At 66.0% G+C, this 20,709-nt stretch overlaps 2 protein-coding genes across 5 annotated transcripts in view; both read right to left on the bottom strand.

Moving 5' to 3' along the window:
- LOC134420569 (uncharacterized) overlaps positions 1-6,692 on the bottom strand; it is a 31,906-nt gene extending 25,214 nt beyond the window's left edge. For 2 of the 4 annotated variants that reach the window (XM_063160724.1, XM_063160726.1), the window contains exons 1-2: positions 6,631-6,692; positions 1,022-1,136 (exon numbers count right to left, since the gene is read on the bottom strand). In XM_063160724.1, coding sequence (XP_063016794.1) covers positions 1,022-1,136; positions 6,631-6,643 — 128 coding nt within the window. In that variant the 5' untranslated portion in view covers positions 6,644-6,692. Of the gene's footprint in view, positions 1-1,021; positions 1,137-3,932; positions 4,018-6,630 lie in introns of those variants that run through there. The other 2 variants (XR_010028390.1, XM_063160725.1) reach the window with 2 other exon arrangements.
- Positions 6,693-8,224: 1,532 nt separating this feature from the next.
- On the bottom strand, positions 8,225-19,354 carry MEF2B (myocyte enhancer factor 2B). Its single transcript, XM_063161333.1, has 9 exons — positions 19,334-19,354; positions 13,122-13,201; positions 12,787-12,990; positions 12,589-12,720; positions 11,666-11,816; positions 10,132-10,277; positions 9,341-9,440; positions 9,179-9,266; positions 8,225-8,585 (listed from the first exon to the last, which is right to left on the bottom strand). The coding sequence occupies exons 2-9, from the start codon at positions 13,173-13,175 to the stop codon at positions 8,225-8,227; spliced, it is 1,236 nt and encodes a 411-aa protein (XP_063017403.1). The 5' UTR covers positions 13,176-13,201; positions 19,334-19,354.
- Positions 19,355-20,709: the final 1,355 nt, after the last annotated feature.

The following is a 20,709-nucleotide window of genomic DNA, read 5'->3' on the forward strand; positions in this document are numbered from 1 at the left end:
CCGTGCTTCTCCCACCGAGCTGCCGCTAATTGATTATCATTATTATGGCTATTAATTATCGCCGTTACCGTCGCCGCGGCTCCGGCCGAGCGCGGCCAGCGGGGCCGCGGTGCCAGCGGTGCCAAATTCCCGGCTCGTTCCCGGCACGGCCCCGGTGCTGCCGCCCGCCATCCTCGGCACGCTCCGCTCCACGCGTGGGCCGAGCCCCGCCGGTACCTCCCAGCCGGGGCTCCGGGATTCCGCCCTGGCCGCCGGTAGCCCCGGCCTCGCTGCCGCCGGTGCCCGCCCGCTCCGCCGTGTCCCGCTGCCCACGGCTCGGTCCCGTTTGCCCGAAGGGTAAAACCCAGCAACGAGCGCCGAGGGAACGAACGGCACCGGCGGAGCCTCGCCGGGGCCCCGGGAGCGGCTCCGGCCCGGGCCCGGTACCGGGAGGGGCCGCTCGGGGCAGCGGGGGCGCCGCCGGTGCCGCTCTCGCCGCCCAGGGCCCCGCTGGCACCGCGCAGGGCCCCGTTCGGCCCCGCCGCTCTCCGGTGCCCGCCGGGCACGGCTCGGCGGCCCCGGGAGGCGCGGGGAGAGCGGGGCAGCGGCGGCACCGGGGGAGCGGCCGCCCCACGCGTGTCCGCGCCCGGGGCTGCACCGGGCCCGCCCGGGCCCGCTCCTCCCGCCGCTTACCGGCTGCCAGCCGGCCTGTGCCCGGTTCCCCGGCGGCTGCGGGCACGGGCCCGGCCCCGGCGCCCCCGGTGCCCCATTGTGCCCTGGCCCAAGCCCCGTGTGCTGAAATACCTTCACTGGAGCAGCCATGTTGGGCTCCGGTGCGAGCGCGGCGCTCGCCGCAGGAACCGGCGGCCGCCTCGGCGGGAGGCAGCGGCGGGGCTGGGCACGGTGGCCCCGCATCCCCCGGAGCCCCGGAGCCCCCGCAGCCCGGCCGGCCGCGGGGCCCCGTCCCAGCGCACCGAGCGGGGTCCCCGGGCCGGGAAGTTGCCGCCGTTCCCGGTACCGCCACCACCTGCGGGTCCCGCACCTGCCGCGCATCCCTCCGGTGCCACCGGCCGCGTCCCGGGGCTGCCGCCGGCGAGGAGATGGGGGAGCCGCCGTTACCTCCGCCTCGCTCGGTGTCCGGTGCCCGCCGTGCCCACCTGGGGAGGGAAAGAGAGAAACGCGTCAGGAGCAGCCGCCGCCATCGCTCCAACTTGGAGCAACTTTGGCGGCGGGGCCGGCGGCGGGGGCGGGGGTGGGCGGCGCCGGGGAGCCCTGCCCGGTGCCCGGGGCCGGTCCCGCCGCGGGCAGGGCGTGCGGTGCCCGGGGCCGGTGCCGTCCGCCCGCGGGGTGGGCACAGCGCAGGGCCGCGCTGGGACACGGCCTCGGCTGCGGGGACGGCCGGGACAGCCTGGACTGGGGCAGCCCCGCACCTGGGGACTGTCCGTCTGTCCGTCTGTCCGTCTGCCCATCGGTCTGTACCAGCCCGCCCCTGCCGTGGGCACCGGAGCCTCCCTGGGCACCGCGGCCTCGCACCGGGCACTCCCCGGGCACCGGAGCCGCTCTCCCGCCCGGCCCGGTTCCCTTCCAAAGTGGATTTTTCTGCTGTTTATTTCCCTCCCCGCTTTTTTCCCCACCGAGATTTTTTCCCCCCCTCCTCATCTTTTTCTTTTCCTTTTCCCGCCCCAATTTTTTCTTTTCTCTAATTTTTTTTCCCCCCTCCGCTCGTTTGACTCCAACGTCGCTGGGAATTATTTGCATTTAAAACCCAACGAGTCGTTTCCCTCCGCGCCGCTTCGCAGCTCCATTCCAGCAGCTCGGGGGAGCGATCCCAAGGAAAAGGGGTCCCCAAACCCCCGGGAAAATTCCCCCGAATCCCTGTCCAGCTGAAAATATCGATGCGGGGGAAAACTAAAGATTTAACAGATTTTCATGATTTTGTTCCCGCAGCGGCTGTCACCCAAAGGTGTTGCGGCAACAAAGAGCGGGATGGCGTTTGACGCTCGTATTTTTGGCCTAAATATTTGCGGAAATATTCCCCCAATTCCCCCAACGCTTTGCAAAAGATTGATGCGCCTCAAAGCCATCACATCCTGCCCTGCCAAGCGCTTCCGAGGAAAATCTGATTTTCCATTTCTCCCCCCGCCGCCGCTGATCCCGAAACTGCGGGCGAGGGAAGGCGCTGGGGATCGAACAAACCATTCCCAGCCCAGACTGGGAGCCCAACTGGTTTTCCCCCGTCCCCGTGCGCGGCGGAGATTCCCCAGCTCGGGGAACAACGGCGCGGAATCCCCGCCGTGCCCGCTCGGGCACAGCCGGGCACAGCAGAAAACCCCAGATACTTTTTTTTTTCCAAGGGGAAAAATAGCAACAAACCAAGAGAATTAATTATTTTTCCTTCCTTTCGCCAGAAATGCCGAATTCAACCCCGGCCTTTTGCATGGGAATTTTTTTTTTCCTTGTGTTCTTTTTTTTCTTTCTATTTTTTTTCCTCCTCTTGTTTTTACAGCCTCGCACCAACGCAGGGATGGAAGGGAATGCCCACACAACGCCCCAACCCCACACAGCATCCCCACGCCCCTTTCTCCCTGCTCTCTAATATTTTTTTTAACCCCAAATCCTTCCCCCGCAAAATTGTAATTTTAAAAAATATCAAAATAGCTGCACACACCGAAAGTCCGCTCCGGCAGCCCCTTACCTCGGGCACCGGGCAGGGCAGGGCAGTCGCTCCGACCGGCCCCGGGGCTCTAAACCCCGGGGGTGGCTTTTGTGAGTTTGCCGGAGTTTCCCCGGGCTGTCCCCTTTTGTGTCCCATTGCCATCTAGAGGCCCCGATTAATTAATTTCACACCGAAGCTCGGGAGAAAATTTTCCCACAAAACAAGTGAGCGAGGAGATGTGAAACTCCAAAAAGAAAAGGAGTCAACATCAAGTTCAACAGCATGCGGGGAAAGGCCTATTTCCATCACAATCGCGTCTGAGCGGGGGCCGGGCGGGGGGCGGCGGGCGGCGGCCCCCGCGCCCCCTCCGCGCGTTCCCAGGCTCGGAACAATCGCGCTCTGTTTGCCTCGCACATGCCGGCGTTTGGGCACGGAGGCTGCCTTGGGATAACAGGAATAATGAGGGGCGGGGGGCGCGGGGGGAGCTCGGCCCGGCTGGGAGCGGGCGGCGGCGCGGGGGGAGCGCACCTGGGCCCGGCCCGGTACCGACCTGTTGAGCGCGGCCGCGGCACCGGCCGGGCCCCGGGAGGAGCCGCGCTGGGCGACAGCGGCCGGGAGGGCTCCGCGGGGACCCCGGAGCGGCGCGGGGACACTTTGGGCCAAGTTTGGTGTCCCCTCCCTTGTGTCCCCACCGAGCGCGGCCACGCGTTTTCCCACGGTGCCGGGGGAGCGGGGGGTGCGTGGCCCGGGGAGCGGGGGGCCGGGGCCCGGGGTGGCCGAGGCGGTGGAGGACGTGTCCTGCAACCCAAGCAGCTCGGCTCCGCCGGGCATTGTCCCCACGGAGCCCGTGGCCATTGTTCCCGGCGCTGCGGGAGCCGGAGGGAGGGCAGCTTTCCACGCCTCGTCCCCGGGCCCCCCTCCCCGCGCCACCTCGCCCCCAGCCCGACACTCACACCGGGGCTGCCGGGACCCTAATCCGGGATGGGGCGGGGGGAGGGCGCACAACACCCCACCCACCCCCCGAAAAAAAAAAAAAAATTAAAAATTAAAAATATCAGGCGAGGGAAGGGGAGGCGCGGGGTCCCCCCTCGCAGACTTCCTCCAAGTTGGGAGAACGGGAAGGGGAGCGGGGCGGCCGCCGGTGCCCGCCCAGCCCTGCCCTGCCCCGCGGGCCACAGGGGCACCGGCGGCACCGGCGGCACCGGCGGCAGCACCGGCGCGGGGAGTTCAGTGCGGGGCACAGGAGAGGGGGGAAAACGGCGGCGGAAAAGGAGGGAGTGGGGAGGGGATTATTTACCTCCCTCCGCACCTCTGCGTCCATTACTGACTTAGCGGCGGCGGGAGCCGGCACCGCCGGGACACCGGGGCTGGGGGGAACCGGCACCGGCACCGGCAGCGGGCGGGGCGCGGGGCCCGGGGCCGTCCAGGCCGGGCCGCGGGAAGCGGAGCCCCCGCGATCACGTTGCCGTTACGTGGGGTTAAACGGGGAACGTCTGCCCGCCGCCCGAACCCCCCGAGCGCACCGGGCAGCGCCGGCCCCGCCGCCAACGGGGCCGCGGGGAGAGGCGGCAGCGACGGGGGGCGGATTCCGCCCAAACATCCATTTTGTCCCTTTTGGAAATGGAGATGGGAGAGAGGAGGGGAGAAAAAATGCGTCTTTTTTTTTTTTTTTTTTTTTTTCCCTTGCTTTCTCCATATTTTACTACGTAAGGAATGACGCGCTCGCGTCGGGAGCGGGATAGGTTCGCCCGGAGCTTGGAGAGGGAGGGGGGAACCGGGCCGGGGGGAGCGCGGGGGCGGGGGGCGGCTCTGGCAGCGGCAGAACCTAAAAATAACGAGGATTTTATTATTTTTTAAAAAAAGGAGAGATACACTAATAATAATAATAATAATAATAATAATAATAATAATAATAATAATAATAATAATAATAATAATAATAATAATAACAGCAGTAATCCCGCTGACCCCGCCGATGCGGCCCTGCGCGGGCACCGGGGGGCACCGGCCGCTCCGGGGACCCCACCGCGCCTCCCCGGGGACCTTCGGGATTTGGGGCACCCCATGGGGGGCGCAGGGAGGGTTTGGGGGTCCCCCTGCCCCGTGCCCCCCTCCGGGGCTGCGGAAGGCGCTCCCCTTTCCCGGGCCGCTGCGGGATCGTTGCGTGGAAATGAAGCAGAAATTGGCAGGGTTTTATTTAATTCCACCCCAAATCCCTCGCGGCTCCGCGGGTTAACACTCCAAACCCCGGGAAGCGGCCGGGAACGGATTCCCCCTTCCCCCCGTTCCCCCGGGCGCGCCGGGATTTTGGGAACGCTAAAAAGACCCCAAATACCCCGGGGGGCTCCGTTCAGCGCCCGGGGGTTCGCGCCCCAAATTCGGCCCCGGGGAAGGGGGGACACCCAGGGACCCCCAACCCCTGCAGACCCGGAGCCCCTGACGAGATCCAGGCCTGGTTTGAGCCCCCGGAGCCGCCGGGACCCGCGGCCGCCGAACCGGGACCGCGCCGGTGCCGCCCCCGTGCCGCCCCGGTGCCCTCCCGAGCCCTGCCCGCCCGGGCCCGGTGCTCCGGGATGGCCCCGGGCTCCGCGCTCTCCCCTAATGAGCTCCGCTTCTGCATTTCCTCATTAACGAATATTCCCCGCGGCCGAGCCTGGGGGCACCGGGGCGCGCGTCCCCGGCCCGTCCCGTCCAACCGGGGTTTCCCGGCGGCTCGGCCGCTCCCCGCCGGCCCCGGGAGAGGCGGGAGGCCCGGCCTGGGCGTCGGACACCCCAAATCTTGCGGGCAGTTCCCGTGCCCGGTGCTGCGGTGCCATCCCCGCCCTCGGTTTGCCCGGGGGCTTCCCCCGGTAAAAGGCTCGGGCCGGGCCCGCCTCCTCCCACCGCCCGGTACCGGCGGGCCCGCTACCCCCCGGCCCCGAGGGCGCGGATTTAGGGGAGCGCGTGGCGGATTTGGGCTCCTCGATGGAGTTTTGATCAAAAATTCATTAAGAGGCGCTCGGCGCAGCGCCATGAATATTTCAGGTCTTTTGCAAAACAACCGAGTGGGTGTTCGGGGGAGGATGCACCGGGGGACAGGCAGCGCCCGGTGCCCGGCCCGGCCCCGGCTGAGGCGGCGGGGACGCCAGGAAGGGACCGGCCAGCTCCGTTCCGTCGGGGTCGCAGCCCCGGGGCTCGGCGCCGCCCCGGAACGGCCCCGGTTAGCGGAGACCGGTCCCGGCTGGGGAGGGCGGCCCTGCAGGGACACCGTGGCACAACCCGGAGTGTCCCCGGGCACCGGACGGGCAGAGCTGAGCGTGGGGACAGCGGGGGACCCGGGATGTCCCCTCGGAACGGGGACACCCCCCCCGAGGGATCGATCCGCTGGCAGGCGCTGCTGTGGGACGGAATTACCCCAAACCCGCCCATGGCAGGCACGGACGGAAAGGTTCCAGACTCCAGATTGGGGTGCGGGTCCCCCCGGCAGGTCCCGGCCGCAGACAAAGCCCCGCTGGAGCCCCCCGAGCCCCCCGAGCAGCGCGGCCGCCCCGGAGGGGCCTGCAGGGAACCGGGATGGACCGGGATGGACCGGGAGGGACCGGGATGGACCGGGCCGGTGCGAGGGCTCGCGGAGCCCAGAGGCGGCCACCCCGGGCCGTGCCTGGGGACAGCGCCGCTCTGTCCCTGCCCGGTGCCACCCCCGCACCCCGAGGCCGCTGCGGGTCCCTGGTGCCACCCTCGGGGCAGTGCCACCCTCTCCGCCAGGCTGGGGACACAGGGACAGCAAGGCCGGTCCGAGGCACCCGAGCGGGGCTGGGGACACCACAGGGCACCTCCCGAGCCCGGTTCGGGACCCGTCGCGACGGGCGGTACCGGAGCTGCGGGCACGGCTGGCATGTGCGGCTCCCGGCGCTCCCGCCCTGCCCTCGGTGCCGCCGCCGGTGCCGGTGCCGGTGCCGGGTCCGCCGTGTCCCCCCCGCCGCCGCCGCAGCCCCCGGCGCCTCCCCGGGGCTCACCTCGCCCTGACATTTCCTGGCGCTCCTTCCATGCCAGCGGGTTGCCATAGCAAATCTAAATCTTACAAACAAAACCAGGGGGAGAGAGGGGAAAAAAAAAAAAAAAAAAGGGAAAAAAAAAAAAAGCCTGATTAGCATATATTCAAATGAGGCGTGCAATAATGCAAACCATAAATCATGCAGTCATTGCTATTCAATCAGAGTCTCTTACCCCAGCCCCCGCTCCCGCTCCCGCTGTGTCGCAGCCACAGGCCCGGCCCGGTCCCAAAGGTGGCCCTGAGGGGACCCGCCACCCTCGGGGGTGGCGCTCGGCCCGGCGCGGCTCGGCACAGCCCCCTAATCCCGCCTGGTATTTACGGCGCTCCATTAAACCCGGCAAACTCTCCCCAGGATTGATCTCCCGCCCCGGGTTTAATCTGGGGGCTGTAATCCGTCCCCCCCCGCGAGGGAAGGGGCCCAGCCCGGCCCTGGGGCTGCGGGGGGACCCCGGCCCTGTCTGACCCCGATCTGGGGGTGCCCAGGCGGTGCTGGGGGGACCCGAAGGCCCCCAGGGAGTCCCTATGGGGCGGTAGCACTGCAGGACCCCGCTGTCCCTCCTTGTCACCCCCAGGGTGTCCCCATGGACCCCGCTGTCCCTCCTTGTCACCCCCAGGGTGTCCCCGTGGGGCGGTGGCACTGCAGGACCCCGCTGTCCCTCCCTGTCACCCCCAGGGTGTCCCCATGGACCCCGCTGTCCCTCCCTGTCACCCCCAGGGTGTCCCCATGGACCCCGCTGTCCCTCCCTGTCACCCCCCGGCAGCGTGGCTGTGCCCAGCACAGCCCCCTGGGGATGTCCCCCCACCCCAAAATCGGCAGAACCCCCAAACCCGGCCCAGCCCCGAGCTGAAACAGGCTCAGCTCAGCTGGGCCGGGCCTTAACCCCCGCCTCTCCCCCCAAATCTCGATTTTAAGGGGTTTTTCCTCCTCCCCCGTGCTCTGAGGCCCCCGAGAGGCTTTTTGGGGTCACCGAGGGGGTGCGGGCAGTGTCGCCTCTCCCGTGGGGACAATGCCACCCCAAACCGGGCTGCCTGAGCCCAAAAACCTCACAACAGACACCCCGAGCCCCCCAGCTCTTTATTGGTGCGAAGATAATAAATAGAAAAAGCCCCTGGCTGGGGGCGCAGCGCTGTCCCCTGTCCCCCGTCCCCTGTCCCTGTCCCTGCCCCTGTCCCTGTCCCCTGGCCGCGGGATCGGGCCGGGGCTGCCAGGTTGGAGCCGCCGCCGCTGCTCTCAGTCCTGCTGCCACCGCGTGGCACTTCCCGGCCACTCCCGCTGCTGGGGACACGCTGGGGACAGGCGGGGACGGCGCCCAGCGCCGGGGACTCGGTGGCACCGGGGGCACGGGGGCTGAGATGGCACCGGGGTGGCACCCGGGGCACGGGGGTTCCCGAGGAGCTGCAGCCCCCGCGTGGGGACAGGGAGGGACCCTACAGGAGCCCGGTGGCACCGGGGGCACGGGGGGCTCAGATGGCACCGGGGGCACGGGGGGGTCCCGAGGGGCTCAGATGGGGCAGGAGCGGGGGCTGCTCCCCCTGCCCGCGCCCCGCCGGCCTCGCTATCTCTGCCAAACGTCCGCGGGCTGTCCCCTCCGCGCGGGGACCGCGGGGACAGCGGGGACAGCGGGGACAGCGGGGACAGCCGCCCTCGGCTCGTCCGGCAGCGGCCGCGGCGCGAACGGGGGGAAGCTCTTGGCGAAGCCATCGCGGGGCTGGAGCTCGCCGGGGGCTCGGGGGGCCTCGCTGAGGGGCGCCAGGGGGGCCAGGGGGGGCTGGGGGGTGCCCGGGGCACAGCCCAGCCCCGGCGACACCCGCTCGGATTTGATGCTGACGGGCTGCGGGGACGCGCCGGGGACAGCGACAGCGGCAGCGACAGCGGCAGCGGCTGGCTCCTCCGCGGGGACCATCCGGCTGCTGGCCCTGCGGCGACAGGGCACGGGTGGTGAGGGACAGTGCCCGTGTCCCCTTGTCACCCCTAGAGGGGTGGAGACCCTCCCAGTTCCTGTCCTGAGCTGGTTCTGGGCCCACACAGCTGCTGGGGGGGACATGGGGACAAGGTCCAAGGGGGAACCCGGCTGGAAATAATCCGGGGGTGCTTCGGGGTGACCCCCAAGAGCACCCGGTGGGTGGGGGGGGGCTGGGCCTCGGTGCCACCCATGGCTGGGAGGGGACAGCTGTGGGTGCAGCAGAATGCGGTCACCCTCGCATTGTCCCCCCTGTCCCCACCATAGGGCCACCCCTGTCCTTACCCCAGCGAGGCCATGTCCTGCCTGCCTTGTTCCCCCTTGTCCTGCCCTGTCCCCCCCATCCCCTGCCCTGTCCCCTCCATCCCCTGTCCTGTCCCCTGTCCTGTCCCCCACTCTGTCCCCACTCTGTCCCCTGCCCTGTCCCCAGCTGTGTCCCCCCTGTCCCCACTCTGTCCCCTGCCCTGTCCCCAGCCATATTCCCCCTGTCCCCACCCTGTCCCCCATCCTGTCCCCTCTGTCCCCTGTCCTGTCCCCAGCCCTCCTCACCCCAGCGCCGCCACGTCCCGGGGGTGCTGCCAGGCCTGGGGGTGCTGCAGGAATCCGGGGGGCGCCGGGACCTCCCCAGCCCCAAAATCTGCGGGGTGGGAGCACAGAGTGAGCGGGAGGGGGTGACCAGGGAGGGGACAAGGCTGGGGCAGCGCCACTCACCCGCCGGGGCCGGGCTGAGGAAGGGGAACCCGGCCAGGCCGTGGCTCGGGAGGCCGGAGCTGCCGGGGCTCAGCGTCTGCAGGGCGGGGTACAGCGGCCGCTGCGGGAAACGGGGGCACCCCAATGGGTTCTGTGCCCCAAAACCCCAAACGGGGGCACCCTGATAGGTTCTGTGCCCCAAAACCCGGGGGGACCCCAATGGGTTCTGTGCCCCAAAACCCCAAATGGGGGCACCCCAATGGGTTCTGTGCCCCAAAACCCCAAATGGGGGCACCCCAATGGCTTCTGGGCCCCAAAACCCCAAATGGGGGCACCCCAATGGGTTCTGGGCCCCAAACCCCAAACGGGGGCACCCCAATGGGTTCTGGGCCCCAAATCCCCGGGGAGACCCTCCAAAACCCTCCCTGAGTCCCCCAGCAAGGAAGGGGCGCGTGGGAGGAGCGGGGTCTGGGGCAGGGACAGCAGCATGGCTTTGGGGACATCCACGTGGCCCTGGGGACAGCCATGTGGCATTGGGGACAGTTGTGACGCCTCGGGGACAGTCATGAGGCCTTGGGGGTGGCCGTGTGGCATTGCGGACAGCCATGAGGCCTTGGGGACAGCCATGTGACAATGGAGACAGCCGTGTGGCCTTGGGGACAGCCACGTGGCCCTGGGGATAGTTGTGAGGCCTCGGGGACAGCCATGTGGCCTTGGGCACAGCCGTGTGGCCTCGGGGACCACCATGTGGCAATGGAGACAGCCCTGTGGCCTTGGGCACAGCCCCGTGGCCCTGGGGACATCAGACTCACCGCCGCGGTGCTGCCGCTCCGGCCGCCGGCCAGGCCGCCCTGGCTGTCCCCGCGCCGGCCCTCGGTCCCCAGGAACAGCGGCGGCGGCGTCTTGGTGGCCAGGGCGCGGCCCAGGCTGGCGGCGGGGAACAGGGGGTAGCCGAGCCCTGGGGACAGACAGACGGACAGCGGGACACACGGGTGAGCCTCGGGGATCCCCAGTGTGCCTGCACGGGCCGCGCTCCGGCACGGCCACTGCCAGCGGGCCGCCGGGGTGCGACAGGGGTGACAGCAGGGCAGGGCTGGAGGGGGCTCTGGGCCATACACAGGGGACAGGGCTGTGTGTCCCCATCCCTGCCTGTCCCCACCCAGGGTTTGGGGTGCTCCCTGTCCCCATCCCAGGATTGGGAACGCTGCCTGTCCCCATCCCTGCCTGTCCCCACCCAGGGTTTGGGGTGCTCCTTGTCCCCATCCCAGGGTTTGGGGCACTGCCTGTCCCTATGCCAGGATTTGGGGTGCTGCCTGTCCTCCCATCCCTGCCTGTCCCCATCCCAGGATTTCAGATGCTGCCTATCCCCATCCCTGCCTGTCCCCACCCAAGATTTGGGATGTTCCCTGTCCCTATCCCTGGGTTTGGGGTGCTCCCTGTCCCCTTCCCTGCCTGTCCCCATCCCGTGCCACCTCCCACCCCAGGAGGTTTCCCTGCTCCAGCCCCGGGTTTGTGGCCTTTCCAGCCCCTTTTCTGTCCCCGCCAGGGGCTGAGCCTCCGTGCCGGGCTGCGGCACTCGGGATGGGCACGGCGGGCACGGGTGAGGGCGCAGCTGCCGCCGGGGCCGGCGGGCACAGGAAGCAGCTGGAGCCGCCCCGGGCCGGTGTTTCCACAGCTGCGGCCCCGCTGCTGCCCACGCAGCCCCGGCCCCGCGCCCGGGAAGGCCCCGCGGGGGGAGCTTTGCATGCGGGGCCGGGCGGGGAAAATCCCGGCGGGGCTCGGGGGCGATGGGGTGGGCACGGCCGGGACGGGGCCAGGGCGGGAACGGGGTGCCCGGGGTGGGGGGACCATGGTGGGAACGGGGTGCCCGGGGTCGGGGGTCCATGGTGGGGGGACCATGGTGGGAATGGGGTGTTTGTGGAAGGAATGGGCCGTCCATGGAAAGGAGGAGGTGCTCAATGGTGGAAATGGGGTCCCCATGGAGGGTATGGGTGCCCAGGGTGGTAATGGAGTCACCATGGAGGGGATAGGGTGTCCATTGAGGAAATGAGGCATCCATGGTGGTAATGGGGTGTGCATGGCAGGGATGGGATGTCCAGGGGGGTGATGGGGTGCCCATGGTGGGGACAGGACCCCCATGGCAGGGATGGGGTGTCCGGGATGGGGACAGGACCCCCATAGCAGGGATGGGGTGCCCATGGTGGGGATGGGGTGCCCAGGACGGGGATGGGGTGCCCATGGTGGGGACAGGACCCCCACAGCAGGGATGGGGTGCCCAGGATGGGGACAGACCCCACGGTGGGGTCCCCTCCCCTGCGCCCACCCCCGCGGTGTCCCCGAGCCTACCTGGGGGCAGCGGCCCCGGGGACCGTCCCGGTGCTTTGGGGGCCGCGGCTCTGAGGGCGGGGGGGCGGCCCGGGCCCTGCGGGGAGCCCAGGGAGCCCTCGGGGCCCGGCGGGGAGCTGCCGTAGGCGGCCTCGGGCAGCGGCACCGGGCTCTGAGGGGACACACGGTCAGGGACAGCGACCCTTGGGACTCTCGGGGACACACATGGTCAGGGACAGCGACCCTTGGGGACACACAGGGGTCAGGGACAGGGACCCTTGGGACTCTCGGGACCCCTGGGGACACACACGGTCAGGGACAGCGGCCCTCGGGGACATTCAGGGACACACGGGGATCAGGGACAGCCGCCCTCGAGATCCTTGGGGACACACGAGTCAGGGACAGGGACCCTCGGGGACATTCAGAGACACTCAGGGACACAGAGGGGACAGGAATAGGGACCCTTGGGGTCATTCACGGACACACAGGGCTCAGGGACAGCCACCCTTGGGATCCTTGGGGACCCTCAGGACCCTTCAGGATGAACCAGAGGCCAAGGAGGGCAATGAGGACCCTTCAGGACAAACCAGTACCCAAGGCCAGGGAGGGGACAGGACCCTTGGGGACCCTTGGGGACCCTTGGAGACCCTCAGGGCCCTTCAGGACAAACCAGAACCCAAGGCCAGGGAGGGGACAGGACCCTTGGGGACCCTTGGAGACCCTCAGGGCCCTTCAGGACAAACCAGAACCCAAGGCCAGGGAGGGGACAGGACCCTTGGGGACCCTTGGAGACCCTCAGGGCCCTTCAGGACAAACCAGTACCCAAGTCCAGGGAGGGGACAGGACCCTTGGGGACACTTGGGGACCCTCAGGACCCTGCAGCACGAGCCATAACCCAAGGCTATGGAGGGGACAGGACCCTCCACGTGCCACCCGCGACTCACGTAAAACCTGGGCCGCGCCAGGGCCAGGTCGGCGCCCTCTCCGAGCCTCCTGCTCCTGTCCGCGGGCGGCTCCGGGCCCTCGTCCAGCTCCAGCTCGTGGCTCTCCAGCCCCAGCCCCTTGCGCTTGAGCGTCTGCGGGGAGGGCACCGTGAGCGGGTCCCCGGGCACCGCGCGCCCCGGCGCCGCCCCGGGCGCTACCTCGAGGATGTCGGAGTTGGTGCGGCTCTCGTGGGGCTCGCTGTACTCGGTGTACTTGAGCAGCACCTTGTCCATGTCGGTGCTGGCGTACTGGAACAGGCGGTTGGTGCTGTTGAAGATGATGAGCGCAATCTCGCAGTCGCACAGCACGCTCAGCTCGTAGGCCTTCTTCATCAGCCCGAATTTCCGCTTGGTGAAGGTCACCTGCGGGGGGCCGGCGTGAAAACCCCCCAGAAACGGCGCCCGGTTCTCCCAGAAACGCTCCCCACGGGGCAATTCTGCCTCCCATCCTCCTCATCCTCTCCCTGACCCCACCTCACCCCGAGCAGCCCCACCTGCCGGTTCCGCTGGTCCAAAATGCGGCTGATCTGGATCTTTTTGCGGCCCATTTCGGCCTCCTCCGCTGGGCTCGGGGCTGGAAGAGAGCGAGAGACGCCTGAGCCCCGCAGCCCTGGGGCTGGCCCCAGCCACAGTCCGCCCTGGCGCCGCCAAAAATAAGTTTGGCCGCGAAAAAAAATCGATTTTCGGAGGAAGTTCGGTCATTTCTTCTTCCGTGAAGATGGTGGCCAAGCGGAAAGTGGGGGAAAATCGGGAAATTCTGCTGGGTTAGAGGGGAAAAAATCCCCTCGGCCTTGCCCAGCCAGCCCATCCATCACTCCCCGAGCACCTTGGGGTGAGGCAGTGATCCCAAATCACGGGATCCCAAATTCTGAGGGCTTTCGCAGCGGAGTTCTCACCCCAAACCCCGAGGCTCCTCCTGAAGCTGCTCCTGGAGCTCCGTGGGATGGGGAGAGCGTTTAAAAGGGGCCGGGCTGGCGGCGGGGAGGGTCCCTCAAGCAAAAGCGTTGGTTTGAGGTTTAAATTTGGGGATTTTTTTTTTAATTTCTTTTTTTTTTTTCTCAAGCTCCAGCAGACTAAATTTGCCCTCCGCCACTCGCAGGCCAGGAAGTGGCTGCACGAGGAGACAGCAAAGCGAAACCGCCCGCGCACCCTGCGGCCTCGTGAGCCAGCAGGGACAGGGGCAGGGGCTGGTGACACCGGTGACACCGGGGCTGAGGGGTGCCAGCGCCCCCCGAGCCTGCCGCAGCGATGGGACACCCCAATTCCTGTCACATTCCCCCAAATCCTGCTCCTCTGTCACCCCAATAGCCCTGGGACACCCCAATCCCTGTCACATCCCCCCAGTTCCTGTCACATCCCCCTGTTCCTGCTCCTCTGACACCCCCAAAGCATTGGGACTCTCCAGTTCCTGTCGGACACCCCAATTCCTCTCACACACCCCAGTTCCTGCCCCTCTGTCACCCCCACAACGCTGGGACACCCCAATTCCTGTCACACACCCCAATCCCTGTCACACACCCCCAATTCCTGTCACACACCCCCAATTCCTGTCCCACCCCCCAATTCCTGTCCCACCCCCCAATTCCTGCCCCTCTGCCACCCCCCAGCAAGAGCCACCCCAAATCCCCCAATGCCACCAAGGGGGCAGAGGCACGGGTGGCACCGAGATGTCCCCAGCGTGTGCCCACCCCGGTGTGGGGACAGCCCCGGCCTGGCTCTGTCCCCGCTGTCCCCAAGCCCCGGGGCAGGGACGCTGCGCGGTGGCAGCTCCGCCTTGGGGACAGCGCTGGGACCCCCCCGTGCCAGGCCGGGTGCCAGGGGGCAGTTGGGGACCCTGGGGTCCCCCCGCGTGTCCCCCTCCCCCTCTCGACCAGCACGCTGCCATTTCACCAGCGCGCTCGCTGCTATTTTTAGCTGATCAAAACTAATTTTAATTTATGGAAGGAAATTGCTCTGCCGTTCCCACGGCCCCACTGCCACCCTGTGTCCCCGGGCCCACGCACGACCCCCCCCGTGCCCCCTCCCCTGGGCCTGGGGGTGCCCGGAGCCCCTGGGCCTGCCGGAAAGGGCCGAGAATGAATTCCCCGGTGGAAAAGGAGAGGTTTTCCCGTTCCCAACCATCCCTGGGGGCTCTCCTGCCTCCCACACCTGCGGCGCTCCCTGGGGACACCCCGAGCTCCCCAGGGGTCGCTTTGGGGGTGGCACTTTGGGGCTGGAACCCGGGGTTGGGATGTTTGGGGCTGGGGGTGATGGACCGGCTGTGACCCCCCCGCGTCCCTGCAGAGCTTCAGCCTGGGGCAGGACTGGGGGATGGAGGGACGGATGGACACGGGGGTGGACAGACAGATGGACACAGGGATGGAGGGACGGATGGATGGATGGATGGATGGATGGATGGATGGATGGATGGATGGATGGATGGATGGATGGATGGATGGATGGATGGATGGATGGATGGATGGATACAGGGGTGGACAGACAGATGGACACAGGGATGGATGGATGGATGGATGGATGGATGGATGGATGGATGGATGGATGGATGGATGGATGGATGGATGGATGGATGATGGATGGATGGACAGACACGGGAATGGATGGACGATGGATTCATGGATAGATGGACACAGGGATGGATGGATGGATGGATGGATGGATGGATGGATGGATGGATGGATGGATGGATGGATGGACGGACACGGGAATGGATGGATGATGGATTCATGGATAGACGGACACAGGGATGGATGATGGATAGATGGATCCATGGATGGACGGCTGCAACCCCCATCTGCAACAGGGACATGAAATAACTCCAAGGATTTTCCTGGGGACAGACCCTTGGGTGCTGCGGTACCTCAGTGCCCCAGGGGGGATGCCCAGGGGGACATGGAAGGTTCCAGCACCCACAGGGCGATTCCAAGGGGTCCTGAGAGGCTCTAATTGGGATCGGGGTTGGGGTTGGGGTTGGGATTGGGATTGGGATCGGGGTTGGGTTTGGGATCACTCCCACCTCACCCCAACCATTCCAGTGGCACCCAGCACCCACAGCTCGGCCTCACCCCAAACCCCACACTGAGATTTGGTTTATAACCAGCCCCACAGCCCCTCTGTGCCTTTAGGGGGCATTTGCACAGTGCCAGGGGTGTAAATTCCCAGTTCCAGCTCCTGGTTAGCGAGCTGAGACCAAACAAACCCCGAGAGAGCTGTGTGTTCTTTCCCTGAGCCACCATGGGATCCCCGGCACCACAACGGGGCGCCCAGCACTGCCCCAGCACCCCTGGATGGGCCCAGAAACCCCAAATCCACCAAATTTATCCCAAAATTCAGGCAGGGGGGATATTAAAGGAAAAAGTGCTCCAGGACTGAGCGCTCCCCTAAAACACCTCCGAGTCAGGGTCTTGGAGCTGCCCAGGGATTCGTTGTCCCATGGGGCACAGAAAGTGCAGGAAAAGGGTTTTTGTACCAAATTATGGGGGTTTTGCTGCAAATCTGAGAGCTGGGGGTGACTGGGAAGGACTGGGAGGGGATCGGTTCTCAAACACCCGCTGGTGGCTTTTGGCAGCTCCCAAAAAGCGTTTTGGGAGAAAAAATACAATTATACAATTACAGCAGGGAGAAAAGGGTTTCTATCCCGAGGGAGGGGAAAATCTGAGCCAGGAGCAGCAAAACCCCACAGGAGGGAGAGGAGGATGGTGATGGGACCAGGAGGGGAACAGGGGTGGGGATAGGGGTTTGAAATGGGGTCTGGAATGGGGTTTGGAATGGGGGTTTGAAATGGGGTTTGGAATGGGGAATTTAAATGGGGGTTTGAAATGGGGGTAATGGGGGTTTGAAATTGGGGTTTGAAAAATGGGGTTTGAGAAATAGGGTTTGAAATGGGGGCTTGAAATGGAATTTAAAATGGGGGTTTGAAATGGGGATTTTAAATGGTAATTTAAAATGGGGTTTGCAATGGGGGCTTGAAAAGGGGATTTGAAATGGGGTTTGAAATGGGGATTTTAAATGGGAATTTAAAATGGGGTTTGCAGTGGGGGTTTAGCAGCACCAGAGCCGGAGTGCTGTGCCCAGAGGCCCAGCCCAGCCCTGGCCCCGTGGTTTGGGTCCCCTGGGAAGGGCTGAGCTGCTGTGAGCAGCATCCCGAGCCCGGCGCGGGGAAAAGTCAAAGTTGAGCGTGGAGTCTGTGCTGGGCCCTCCTGCTTTTTATAGGTTGTTTAAACAAGTGACCAGTACAAACCAGCACCGGGCCGGGCGGGACTGGGAGCCGGGGGGGCGGGCTGGGAAATGGGGGAGAGGTGGGGACGGGCCCTGAGGGGGTTTGGGACCACCAGGACCCCCCAAACCCATCCCTGCATCCCAAACACCCATTAGCCATAAACCCCTCGGGTTTGGGACCACCAGGACCCCCCAAACCCTGTTCCCAACTTCCCAAGCACCCATTAGCCATAAACCCCTCGGGTTTGGGACCACCAGGACCCCCCAAACCCATCCCTGCTTCCCAAACACCCATTAGCCATAAACCCCTCGGGTTTGGGACCACCAGGACCCCCCAAACCCTGTTCCCAACTTCCCAAGTACCCATTAGCCATAAAGCCCTCGGGTTCAGGGGCTCTGGGGACAGTGCCACCCTCAGCCCCGCTGTCGCTGTCGCTGTCGCTGTCCCCCTGGGGGTGACACAGAGTGAAAGCCTCGGGGCCGATGGGTGGAGGATTTTCGGTTCCAAAATGAGTGTGAGGAAGGAGGAAGGATTGAAATGGCCCCAAAACCGAGGCAGCTCATGGCCCCGGGGAGGGTGGACGGACACACGGACGCCCCCCAACCCAGGGCACCACTGAGGCTCCATGCAGGGAAGGAACCCACAGTTCCCACGGGATTAATTGGGGGGGTGGTCCCCACTTGGTGCTGGGGCCACCCAGGGCTGCTCCTGTGCCTTTGGGGGTGCCTGGCCCACAGAGCTGCTCTATCCTCACAGTCCTGAGGGGATTTCTGGGAAAAGGAGGGAAATTCAAGGGGGTTAAATTGTCCTGATTTCCCCCCAAATCCTTCTGGGTGCCCCCACAGCAGCGTGCCAGGCTCTGCAGCCCCTCAGTGCTGGATCCCAGCAGGGTCCCTCTCCCTTTGCACCAAAGTCTCACAAAGTTTCCCAAATCCACTTTTTTGGGTTCTCGTGGGTGCCCTGGGCTTGGGAAGGTTTGGGGTCCTAAACCAGACCTGAGGCCTGGTTTAGGCTGATTTAGGCTGGTTTACTGCCTGGTTTAGGCTGGTTCATTGCCTGGTTCATTGCCTGGTTTAGGCTGGTTTACTGCCTGGTTTAGGCTGGTTTAGCCTGGTTTACTGCCTGGTTTAGGCTGGTTTATTGCCTGGTTTACTGCCTGGTTTAGGCTGGTTTATTGCCTGGTTTACTGCCTGGTTTAGGCTGGTTTACTGCTGGCAGGACCCATCAGGATCCCTCTCCCTTTGCACAGAACTTTCCCAAAGTTTCCCAAATCACTTTTCGGGATGGCTTGGGTGCCCTGGGCAGGTTTGGGATCCTAAGCCAGACCTGGGGCCTCACCCACGTCCCTCCTTCCCCCAGAGCTCCCCGATGTCACTGAGCCGTGTCCGGCTGGCAGCGTGGCACAGGGCCAGCCCTGGGTGTCCTGATGGTCCCCCCGCTCCTTCCCCAGCCCCAGGGATGCCCGGGGGGTCCCGGGGGCACTGCCCCCCCTCTTTGGGTCCCATCCCCCCTTCCCTGCTCATCCCGAGCTGCCACGGAAATCCATTCCCTGGGAAACTCCACACTGGCAGCGCTGGGAGAGCTTCTGTCATCAAAAGAGTAAAAAATCCCTGAGGATGGGGACAGGGACAGGGACAGCGACAGGGACAGCAACAGGGACAGGAGGGACAGGGACAGGGACAGCGACAGGGACAGGGACAGGGACAGGGACAGGGACAGGAGGGACAGGGACAGGAGGGACAGGGACAGGGACACGCTGGCAGCGGGCTGTGCTGGGCAGGAGGATCTGGCCGAGGATCCACCTCACTCTCCACGGGTGCCAGGGGGACCCAGGTGCACTGGGACGCTCCGGAGATGCCACATGGAGGTGCCACCAGCCTGGAGATGGCCCTGGCCGGAGCCGCGGCCGCGCTGTCCCCTCCCGGGAGCAGGAAGGGACCGGCACGTGCCCGGCGCAGCCAGGGCGCTGTGCGACCCCGCGAGGTGACGGCGCCATCGGGGGTGCCCGGGCGCGCTGTCCCCGCTGTCCCCGCAGCCCGCCGCTGCCGTGCCTCAGTTTCCCCGCAGCCCCCGGAGGCGCCGGTGGCCCCGGGGGCGGCGGCGGGGCCGGGGCAGGGCGGCTGCCTCCCAGGCTGCACTTTTGGGTTAAACCCGGGCGTTCCTCCCTGCGCAGACACGAGTAAAAATAACCGGCCCGGGCTCGGCGCAAACCGCAGGCTTTTTATAGCCCGCCATCCCGAGACGGCGGGGCGGGGGCCGGGGCTCCGCCGTGCCCAGAGCCGCCCGCCGGGCGCCGGCCCGGCCGCACCGGCCCCTCCCGGGCCGGCCCCGCTCCCGCTCCGTGCCCGTGCGCCCCGGGATGCGGCCGGAGCCCCGGCGGGGGCAGCGGCACAGACAGCGCTGCTGCCCCTGTGGCCGTGCCCCGTGCCCCGTGCCCGGTGCCGGTGACAGCGGAGCGCGGGACCCCCGTGCCCGCCGCGGGACACGCACCTGGGCAGCGGCGCTCCCTCCTCGGCGGCCCCGCGCGCTCCCGCCGCTGCAGCGGAGCCGGGCAGGCCCCGGGGCCGGTCCCGCTGCTGGTCCCGCTGCTGGTCCCGGTGCTGGTCCCGGTGTCAGACCCGGTGTCGGTCCCGGTCCCGGTGCCGGTCCCGTCCGTGCCCCCGGAGCGCTGCCGCCGCCTGACGGAGCAGCGCCGCTGACATTTGCATAACCCCGCCCGAAGATTTGCATACAGCAGCCGGGCTGCCCTGCCATTGGTTAATGGAGGGTGTTTATTTGCATAGTCACGCCCTTGTCCGGGTGAGGGGCGGGGTAAAGAAAGGGGCGTGGCCGGGAGTTCGGGCGCTGCAGGTGGAAAAATGAATCCGGGGAATAGCGGGGAATAGCGGGGAATTCAGGGAAAATCAGGGAATATCAGGGAAATTGGGGGAATCGGGGAACATCAGGGAATATCAAGGGAATCAGGGAACATCAAGGGAATATCAGGGAATAGCATGGAAATCGGGGAAATCGGGGAATATCAGGGAAAAACAGGGAATATCAGGAAATATCAGGGAAATCGGGGGAATCGGGGAACATCAGGGAATATCAAGGGAATCAGGGAATATCAAGGGAATCAGGGAATATAAGGGAATTCAGGGAATATCAGGGAATAGCATGGAAATCAGGGAAATCGGGGAAATCAGGGAATATCAGGGGAAATCAGGGAATATAAGGGAATTCAGGGAAATCGAAGAATATCAGGGAAAAACAGGGAATTCAGGGAATCGGGTCCCACCCAGCCCCACATTTTTGCACTCCGGACATCCTGGGGCTCCTGTCCCGACTCCCAGTCCCGGGAAGACCAGGAGGAAAACCGGGAGAAATGAGGAATTTCTGGATGAGGCTCTCAGGAGTTCGGGACGTGACATCTTCCCCAGAGCTGCTTTTAAAACTCGTGATTTACAGAGTGCAATTAGCGGAGTGTTAATGAGCCTCGCCAGTAATATTAATTGATCCCGAAGAGCGGGTGGGGGGAGAACAGAAGGGTCGGATCTTCGGCAGAGTCCGAGGTGACACATCCAGGTGTCCCCTCCAGCCCTGGGACGCTTTGGGGACACTCGGGTGGCTCTTTGGGTGTGGGACATCCCCGTCCCGTCCTGCCCCGTTCTGTCCTTCCTTCACCTCGGACTGTCCCGGTCCGGCCCGGGTCAGGGCCACTCCAGCCGTGCCAGGCAAAGCCGTGTTTGGGGTTTTGGGGACAGGGACCCCGCGGTCCCCCCGGGTCAGGGGTTGTGCCCCGCTGTTCCTTCCCAGCTCCCAAAGCTTTGAGCTCCCTCTCGAGGCTCCTCCTGCCCCAAAATCCCGGGATTTGGTGGAGTTTGGGG

The sequence above is a fragment of the Melospiza melodia genome, chromosome 7, assembly GCF_035770615.1.
Source record: "Melospiza melodia melodia isolate bMelMel2 chromosome 7, bMelMel2.pri, whole genome shotgun sequence".
NCBI lineage: Eukaryota > Metazoa > Chordata > Aves > Passeriformes > Passerellidae > Melospiza > Melospiza melodia.